Source organism: Colius striatus, chromosome 23 (genome assembly GCF_028858725.1).
Source record: "Colius striatus isolate bColStr4 chromosome 23, bColStr4.1.hap1, whole genome shotgun sequence".
Lineage (NCBI taxonomy): Eukaryota > Metazoa > Chordata > Aves > Coliiformes > Coliidae > Colius > Colius striatus.
Genome location: NC_084781.1, coordinates 3,309,638 through 3,319,646, shown reverse-complemented (window position 1 = coordinate 3,319,646; position 10,009 = coordinate 3,309,638). Strand labels below are relative to the sequence as shown.

The following is a 10,009-nucleotide window of genomic DNA, read 5'->3' as shown; positions in this document are numbered from 1 at the left end:
CTTCTCCTCAGCTCAATAGGTAAGGGTGATCCATGTCCGAAAGGATGGTGTGGGTGCTGTTGGAGGGTGGCCGGGAGCGGGGCATGAGAGGGGACACGGAAGGGGCTTTTCCAATACCATCTCTTCCTTTAAAGGGGAATAAGGAATCCGAAATCACTAGGAAACACCTCTGGACGCACAGTCTCTGTGGCTTTTGGGTTTCGCCATCGCGCTGGGCTCTGGGATGAGCCAAGCTGCCGTCTCCCCGTGGCCACCTTTCCTTTCTTGGAGGCCGGCGGCACGCTCGGCCACGGCAGAGCTTGTGTGGCCTGAGGGTTGTGTGGTGGTAGGGAGGTGTGTGTTGAGGTGAGGTTGTCCTGGACGATCCAAACCGGGAGGTGGTCGTGGCCACTCCCTGGAGCCAGGTAAAACAGCCACATCTCTGTGGCAACCAGCTGCAGACAGCGCTGATGGAGTGGGGCACCAAAAGTCAGTCTCTGGTTGCAGTCCAGGACGTGGAGCATTTTGTTCCCATCAGTCCCTGGATCTGTTTTCTCTTTCCCAAGCCCTGGGAGATTAGAGAGCTCTTGCTTTCTAGATGGACTGTATTGTTGGCAGCAGCATAACTGCAGTTTCAGGCTGCTGCTGAGGTGTTTTGTCCTTCCCGTCACAGTAAAAGATGAAATACTCTGTGGAGAAACCTTTAAGACTTCTTCTGACCCAGCTGTAATTAAACAGCCCTTAAGCAGATCTTGAAAGACTCTCCCAGTACCTCTCAGGCTGCCTTCATGGGCCCAGGTCCCTCGGTGGCCATGAGCATCCCTGGAACTGGAATGGAATAACTGGGAAGTGGTTTTCAGAACTTGGAAGTGGAGAATGTCACTAAAGCAGCTAAAGCAAGAGCAGATAATAGTCACTCCTGACCCCAAGGGCTGGGAACGCTGACCTCTAAAGCTGTCAGCCAGTCTGGTTATGAAAGGAGAGGTAGGATTGCAGGTGGGACCGTTTCTAAAGCCTGGCCAAGCCCAAGCTTTCTTAGGATGAGTCTTACAAAAGCTTTGCTGCCTTAGATGGGAAGAATCAAGGTCTTGGCTGATGCTCTTCTTAACAGCCTGGCTGGACTTGAGCCTCAACAGAGAGAGACGAGATGCCTTGAGAAATCGGGTAGATGTTTCCAGGAGAGGGGAATCCTAATGGATGTGGAGGGTTGACCTGGGATGGGGAGAGCAGGAAAGACGAAGAAGGAGTGTTAGGTCACGGCAATAGGAGAAGGTACAGGCTGTGTGCTCCATGCAGGAGCCAGCCAGCCTCTTGGCAGGGCAAAACCTTTCCAGTTCAAGCCTTGTAGTCTGCACAGCTCTCGAGTGCTTGGCCACCTGCTTCTGTTTTCCCGTGCTGATCTCAGAGCAGGCAGTCCTGTGAGGAGCAAAGCTCTTTGCTGAGACCTGGGAGAAATGGGAAGCCCTCAGTGGGGACGTGGCTGTGTTCTCTATGAACTTCCCATGACACATCCCAGCTCGGGTAGCACTAAGGACACGAGTGAACGTGGCTTTAGCAGAGCAGAGGTGAGTCCAGCCTCATGTCTGAGTTCAGTGTGGCTCTTGCAGAGATCCTGGCTGGCTCGTGGCTCCTGTGCCGGGTGCCACGGGCTGATGGGGGTTTAGGGACAGAGCCCAGCAGGACTCTTGCTGAGGAGCAGCCGTGCGTCCTGCTCAGAGATACTGCCACGGGTTGGAGTTGTAGGAGTGACTCCCAGAGCCATTATCTCCAAAAAAGGGGAAGGCAGGAGAATAAATCTCCCTTTAATAAGCGAGGAATCCTGCAAAGAGCCCAGCCAAGTAATTTCTTGATGATTTGGGGTCATAAAATTGTCAGTGCATGCAGAGCGCTGGGATTTTACACCAGAGCAGCCAGATTCCTGTACTGCAGCCACAGAAGCTGAGAGGAGGAGAAGCAGAGAGGCAGTTTGTGGGCTAAGCAGCACGGTGGCTTTGGCTGGGTGAAGGTCAGGTGGTTTTTACCGACGGCCAGGGGTCAATAATGCAGTCACTGAGTCAGCACTTTCCCCATCTTCTCTTCGGGTGCAGTGATGCATCATCTCATGGGGGAGGTGTGGAGGGGGGCTGTCGTCTCCCTGCAGAGAGAAACCCAAAAACCACAGACAAGGCACCAAGCTCTCATGCCCCTCGGCGCTGCTGCTTGCCCCGGGTGGCCGCTCCGGCCCCGCCGCTTGCCGGGAGCCCCGGGGCTTGACCGTGGCGTAGCGTTGAGTGACAAAGGGACATCGGGAGGAGGAGCAGCCCCTCGCTCCCAGCTTGAAAGAAAACAGCTTCCCCTTTAAAGACTGTCCATGTGCTGACCCTCTGCATGTGTTCCATGCCTCCTCCCGCTTGGAGAAGTTGTGAGTCCGCTTGTCTGAGTGCGTTTTTCCTTTTCTTTCTTAATTCTTATTATTTCTTTCTTTTCAGTCTCTTTAATTTACTTATATATTTTTCTCACTCCTGTTTTTCATTTATCTTCCTCTCTCTCCCCTGCCTTCCCCATGACTGTATCTGCCCCCCTCCCTCCTCTTCCTCTCCAGTCCGGCCCCTTTTCCCTCGCCCTCTCTCCTCCCCGCTCCTCTCCTGTCAGCATGGTCAAGTCCGTTGTGTAGGTGAGTCGTGGTGTCTTCAGAGCTGTAGAAGGGGGAGGTCCCCTTCTCCGGTGTGCTCCCCACTGTCACCAAGCCCCTTCCTCCTCCTCTGCTGTGGTGTGGTGCCATGGCAGCAGCAGCAGCTGTGGGGCAGGGGGCCGTCGCCGCCGTTTCTCTGAGCACGTCAGGCGCTGCAGGATCTCGGGCGATGGCGTTCTGGGATGGAGGCAGCAGCCTCAGAGCACAGGGGGAGTTCCAGCTTGCAGGACGTCTCGTGGGATCATGCAGGACTTGGGCTTGGGATGGAGCCTCGTGTAGGTGAATTGTGCTCTTCGGCTGAGGAGGAGGATGGGTTGAAGGACACGGTGGGCTCTGGTCCAAGCGGATGTTCAAACTGGTCCAAGTGGATGCTCCAACATGTCCAAACCGTTCCTGGATGTCAGTGTCTTGACTCAAGGAGAGGAGGAGCGAGGGAACATTGTCTTGAGACCTCTGTGAGGGGAAATACGTGGATCATGCCCTTCAGTCTCCTGGATCCTTCATTTATATGGATGGGTTCCTCCTTTTGGGTGGAAGGAGGTTAGCGACGCCTTCATGGGCCTTCTCCCTGTGCCTTTGCTTCCTATGTGGAAAGACATTTCCAGAAGAACATCTGACATATCTGTTGAGTTGGGATAGTTCTTCTCCCCTAGCTACTTCCTCCTGTCCTGAGGCTCTCTGAGGTCGCTCAGTACCTTTGTGTCCTCACCACTACCACTCTGTCCCTGCAGCTCCAAGCCTTTTTCATTCAGAAGGGTTGTCCTTTGAAGACGTGAGGGGAAAACTGCTGCTCCTCTGGATGTTTGTGGTGCCTCGCAGAAGGCTCGTGTCAGGAATTCACCTGTGCCTCTTGAAGCTCCTTTGCTTGGCTCTATGCTGAAGTCTCTAGAAGTTCACCCATCTTCCCAAACCTCTCATCTGTTGGCCCTCAACATCTGTCTTGTGCTCGGGCAGCTGCCCACAGTGCCGACTCTGGGGGCAGGAAGAAGCTTTTGACTGAGCTTGAAGTGACAATTAATTCGAAAGAATCAGAGCCCTTTGAAGAAATAAAGGGTGGGTAGAGCAGATAAAATCTGGCTGGTGAGTAGCATCGCTTCCTCCTCCTCCCTCCTCTGTATCTCTTGCTTGCCAGAGGTCAGGCAGTATTTATGGTGACACGGGTTCAGTGCGCTCGCTGCTTATGTTTGTGTGTGTATAAATGCAAGGCCAATTACGGAGAAGTAGTGGAAATGAGCTTCAGGCAATTTCCTCATAATCCTGTGTGTAAATCTGTCTAATTTTGTCAACATGCCACAGTAGCATCTTCTTAGAAGGAAAAAAAAAATAATGGGAAGAGCAAGAGCCTTTTGCAAGTTGAGCTTTAATGATAGTGAAGTTGTCTGGGTGGTGGGAGCAGGCAGATGCTGGTGGGCAGGATGGTGGCACACGTGAGCTCCGTGGCAGATGGCCTGGCACTGCAGCAGTTGAGGTCACTGTTTAACCAAGTACCTGCATGAATGTGGTGCTGTGTGACTCATAGAAGGGTGGCTGAAAATGGGAAAAGCCCCTTCTTGATCATTCAAGAAGGAATTACTGTGGGGAACCATGGAATCCCAGAGTGGTGGGGGTTGGAAGGGACCTCTGGAGCTCGTCCAGCCCAACCACCTGCTGAAGCAGGTTCCCCTTGATATGGGGGCGCAGGAACGTGTCCAAGTGGGTTTGGAAACCTCCTGAGAAGGAGCCTCCACACCCTCCCTGGGCAGCCTGGGCCAGGGCTCCCTCACCTCAGCACCAAAGGAGCTTCTCCTCGTGTTCCAGTGGAACTTTTTGTGTCCCAGCTTTACTCCTTGTCCTGTCACTGGGCACCACGGAAAAATGACTGGCCTCATCCTCTCGACACCCACCCCTTAGGCATTTATCACCATTGATAAGATCCCCCTCAGCCTTCTCTTCTCCAGGCTGAACAGCCCCAGGTCCCTCAGCTTTTCCTCATCAGAGAGATGCTCCAGTCTCCTCAGCATCTTGGTGACTGGACTCTCTAGAAGTTCTCCATCAATTTTGAACTAAGGAGCTCAGAACTGGACGCAAGATTCCGGATGAAGCCTCACCAGATCAGAGAAGTCCCATGCTGTTGGCCACTCACGAGAGGCCGATTGCACTGGGGAGGAAGATGTGTGAGCACTGTAACTTCACAGGCTTGGAGACGTCATCTCTCCCACGAGGGAAAGCTCCCCTGCATCCAGCAGCAGGATTACCAGCTTGTCTAACGAGTTGCTTCATCTTTGGCTCAGCTGAGAGCTGGAACAGAGGCTCTGCAGCAGCATCCACGCCTTGAAGTCTCTGCCATGGGAAACATGAAAAGGGGCTCTTCTGCACCCGGTGTTTGGGCGTCTGTTGCGTCTGCTGTGCCCCAGCTGCTTCATCAATTCATGCTGCACTTTTCCTGGTGCTCTCCAGTGCTGCTAGTGGAACTGAGAAGCTTCCCAATCACACACATCTTCAAAAACAACTCCTTCTGCTCCCCAGAGGGAACAATCCCTTGGGAGCTCTTTGCCTGCACCACTCCAGCTGAAGTGTGGTCTCTCTGGCAGCCGCTCGGGAGCTCAGGGATGAAGCGTTGCTGCCACGCTGTGTTCTGTGCCGTGGTGGCACATGTGGGAGCTCACAGACTGAGGTGTCTTCAGTGCTGGAGAGGCTCCACCTGAAACCCAAGGGAGAGGAGAAGCTCCAAACTCACAGCAGATGGATGTGCTCTGTACTGTGGCTCTGTCCTGGAGCTCCTGTGCCGCCTCCTTTCCTTCTGCTCCCACTGACAGTGCTTTTGCAGTCCGAGTGCCTCACGCCTTCCTGACAGACTAGGGACAAGGGGGCTGAGTTCAGCCATGGCTTTTTGGTGACTGGTGCTGCCTCCTTGTGACTGCAAGGACGTGACTCTTGTATGTGCCTCTCCTGCTGCTTGGTGAAGAGCTCGTGGGGGTTTGCTGCTCCTCACCCCTGTCACAGACACCTGAAGATGCAGGAATCCTGTCGTCTGCATGGCTGCCTTGGAAAGGTTTGGGTGCTGACCTCTGGTGACCAAGTTGAGAACAGAAGGATGTCATCTTTGAAGAGGAGGACAGGCTTGTTGGAGGCCCACTGGCTTAAATCTCCAGCTTTCCTCACCAGTGTCTGGCCTTGAGCGTTTATTGCAATGAAAGGTGCTTTGTGGCTGCTTCCTCTGTCATCTCGGGGCACTGTGTGCTCAGGGTTCTCTGGGATGACTCAGGTTGATCCCAGGTCATTCAGCTGTGGCCTCTGTTGCCTGGACTCCAGCTTCTTCTGTGTCATTAGGTGTCGGTGCAGCTTGGAGGGACATGACAGTGAAATGGAGTGGGGCTAGGAAATGGGAAGGCAGCAAGTGGGGTGGTGATGCTGAGACGTGTTACAGGTGAGAGCTGGACTGACTGCTTTTCCAGGGAGGTTTTCCTCTACTGCTCTGCTCTCCCCAGCAGTCATACAGTCTGGATGGGAAAAGCAGATTCAGGTAAGAAAGCAGAGGAAAAAAACCCAGAACCTTCTGCAAAGGGAAGACCACTTGAGCTGGTTCCTCTAGGAGAGTACTCAGGGGTTAAGGCTGGAAAACTGTCACAGCTGCTGGCTTTCCTGCAAGAAACACCCTTTGTCCCTTGCACTAATACTTTGTCAGTGTTTTCATTCCCATGTCCTGTTCTACAGGGCAAAAACACCCAACTCCCAGCCCTAGGTGTCGAGTAGCTGCTCCTGTGCTGTTGCATTTGTTGTCACCGAAAGCAGGGACCCGGGGCCGAGGTCTGCGTTGGCGTGTGCCCTTGGTGTCCCTGTCTGTCCTGTGGCCCCTGTGTTATTTCCTTTGGCTGTGGGAGCAGGGCTGGGCAGGATCCTGCCTCTCTGCTGTTCGTGGTGCTGCTGTTGTCCACCCCAGGTGGGTCGTGGTGCCCGTCTCGATGCCGCCGCGTCGCTTCCGCCCGTCTCTTCCTCTCTCCGAGTCCCGAGGGGTTTCTCACCACTTCCCACCAGTGCCTTATCGGACATAGGATCTGCCCTGTCCTTTTGTTTGTTTAGCAGTGCTGGCATGGCAGGCAGGTGAGATGGGCTGCCGGTGGCTCTCCCGTGGGGCCACGGCTGGACGTGACCGGCGGGACCAGCCGGGCTCGTGGCACGGGGCGCAGGAGACGCGGGGGGCCGGCGGATGCGGGTGCCCGGCTTCCTCCCCGCCACGCTCCATCTGCCCCAGCCCCGGCCTTCTCACCTTTTCCTTTTCCACGGCAGAGCTGCCTGGGGTCGACCGATCCCCCGCCGGGGACATCCGGAGGCCTGAGCGTGGCTGAGAGCTGCTGACGGTGCCTCGTCTGCTTTTTCCTCCCTAGAAAACGTCCATCTCCGCCCGGGGACGCTGCTGCACCTGAGAGGCTCGAAGCTCTGAAATACCAGCGGATAAAGAAGCCCAAAAAGTCATCCAAGGGCTCCTCGAAATCCAGAAAACAATCCAGTGAGTGCCAAAACCTCGTGATCCCCAACAGCAAACCCTCTGTCCCCCCGTGGGCAGAGCTCAGGCAGATCCCTGACGGTGCCAGCACTGGGGAGGTCTCTAAGCCCATGCCCCCAAGAGGGATGGCTCCCCAGGCTGCTGACCTCAGACTGTCCTTCCACTGCCTAAAAACCCGAGTTCCCCTTCAACACATCTCCCACAGAATCCCAGAGTGGTGGGGGTTGGAAGGGCCCTGCAGAGCTCATCCAGCCCAACCTCATGCTAAAGCAGGTTCCCCTTGATCAGGGGGCACTGGGACGTGTGCAGGTGGGGTTGGAAACCTCGCAGGAGCCTGCACACCCTCCCTGGGCAGCCTGTGCCAGGGCTCCCTCACCTCAGCACCAAAGGACTTTCTCCTCGTGTTCCAGTGGAACTTTTCGTGTTCCAGCTGGTGCCAGTTACCCCTTGTCCTGTCCCTGGACACCGCAGAAAAGTGTCCCCCCTCATCTCTAGCAACTTGTTTTGGATTGCAGTTGGGAGTGTTCAGTGTTCCCTGACACCCAACATCTTCCCTTCTGCCGATGTGGCCGGGTGTGGGGCCAGAATTACCCTAACCCCCTTTCTGCCTGACTCTGCTCCCATCTGCCTTCTCTCCCCTCCACAGACGACTCTGCCTCCCAGGTTCAGCACCTTCCCAGCTCTCAGGTACTGTGGCCTGACGAAGCTGTCTGCCTCCGCAAGAAGAAGAGACACCCTCGTCAGGACCCCTTCGCCCGGCTCTCGGCGCTGAAGGACGACCTCTGCCACCGGCAGCTCCCCGAGGACCAGACAGCCATTCTCAACAGCGTGGACCACGACGACACCGGTGGGCACGCCACGTTGCTTTAGCCTAGTGCCAGCCCGAGGAGGTTGGACAGGAGAGGGGGTGGAGGGAGCCAGCATCCCGCTGCTGGGGGATGGAGGCGACCAGAGTAGGGGGGGATGCCCTTATACTCCCGGAGCATCCATCAGCTCGTGGTGGGGACGAGGTTGGGGGGACCATGGGGCAGGTGGTGAGGATGGAGAGGACGTCTGGAGGTGAGAGATCCTCAGATCCTCTTCTCCCTCCACTCCCAAACGGCTTCGGTGGGGTGGGAAGAGGTGGGGGGATGAGTTGCAGCTCGGTTTGGGAAAAGCTCTTTAGGCTTAAAAAGCATAGATGGAGCTATGACATCTGCTTCTGCAGGGTGTGTGTAGGGGAAAGTGTGGAATTGAGCAGCTGGCCCTCCATCGCCGCAAGAAATTAAATGACAGGGTGTAATTGACAAGAAACTAATAGACAGGAGCTGGTAATCCCGTGAATCTGATTGTGATAAGAACATGACCAAATAATCCCGGGAAGGCTGGAATTGTGAAAATCTCCCTGCCTCCCCCTTCCCAGCCTCCTTTTACGTGAAGATAACAGCAACAAAACCATCCGTGACACCTTCCTTACCTATCTCTGAAGGGGAAAAGCAGAAAGAGCCCGAGCCTTCGGATGTGTCCGAGATGTGAGAAATCACCATTTGTCTGTGCAAATGCGTTTGAGCTTTGTTAACGTGTACTCAGCACTGCGAGCACGCAGGTATGGGACTGTTTTCATCCAAGGCTCTTCCTCCCCCCTCAAATCCTCAGCGTGTCAGCTTCGATGAGGGTGGGTTTGATTAATCCTTCCTGACACCCCGTCCTATCGCTGGCAAATGTTCTTCAGCGCTGTGTAGTAATGTGATGTTTTTTCTCTGCTACGGTAACGTTTGTAACCTTTGTTTTACACCTGGAGAAAAACAAACCCACCCCAGGGGGAGATGCAGGTGTTGGGAGCGAAGGGGGTTTGGCTGCGTGGTCCCAAAAGCCTCCGTCGGCAGATGCTGAGCCCGGGCGGGAGCGGCTGGAAAATCCCCAGCTCTGTGGATGGAGATGGATGGCTCCTCGCAGCGACCTTGCAAAAGCTAAGCCCAGCCTTTTCGTGTCAATCTCAAACGTGTGGCTGCTGGTTTCACTGTTTTCCCCCTTCCTCCCCCTGCCCCAGCCCGGCCGTGCGGGCTGAGAGATCCGCTGCGGTTCCGTCCTTCCCTTTGCCCCGTCCCGCTGTTCCCCTCTCGGTAACGCTGTTCTAACTCTTCACCAGAATGTGTTTCCTCTTCAAGATAACTTAGGGTAGGTTTGGTGGCTGGTGGTTTTCTGGATTGCATAGGCCTTTCGGTTTTGTTTGTTGGGTTGGGTTTTTTTCCTAGCAGGAGAGGTGCAGCCCGCTCTGAGAACAGCCGGGCTGCCTTTCCTGCTCTGCCTCCACTCTCTGACTGCGTGGCCTTGGGCAAGTCACACAACCTCTCTGTGCCTCAGTTCTCCCATCTGTAAAATGGGGATAAGTCATATCTGAGCACTTTGGACAAGCGCTTGGTCGCCTCCAGACTCCCAGTGCTCTGTAAATGCTGAGTGCTAATGCCAAGCGATCCCCACCTTAAAAACGTTCAGAGGTTTCTTTGGGGGTTGTTTTTTCGAAGTGGTAAAATCAACCACTCCATCCAGGTTTGCACACTTCTTCCTCTGTGGCCAAGTGCTAAACCCTCCAGCCTACCTGGGAATAAAATACCGAGTATTTCACGTGGATGTTCCATCCTTTGAGTGGATTCAGGCAGCAGGAGAAGCCCCAGGAGAAGTGTAGAGCCCGGAGGCATGGTTTTGTGCCCCAGGCTCTCCATTTGCATGCGAGACGCTTGTTTATTCCCAGGTAGAATTGCCAAGAGATTCTCTGCAATCTCGCCTTTAATTCTGCTTTGCCTTGGTTATTGCTCTTGCTGCTGGTCGACCCTCCCAAGGGCTGAGGTGTTTGGAGAAAGATGCGATGAGCTCTCAGCTGGAACACGGCGCTCTGA

At 54.9% G+C, this 10,009-nt stretch overlaps 1 protein-coding gene across 1 annotated transcript in view; it reads left to right on the top strand.

Annotated features, from left to right (window-relative positions):
• IGSF9B (immunoglobulin superfamily member 9B) overlaps positions 1-8,003 on the top strand; it is a 39,065-nt gene extending 31,062 nt beyond the window's left edge. The window contains exons 19-20 of the mRNA XM_062014205.1: positions 7,015-7,136; positions 7,780-8,003. Of these exons, the coding sequence (XP_061870189.1) occupies positions 7,015-7,136; positions 7,780-8,003 (346 nt within the window). The remainder of the gene's footprint in view (positions 1-7,014; positions 7,137-7,779) is intronic.
• The last annotated feature ends 2,006 nt before the right edge of the window (positions 8,004-10,009 follow it).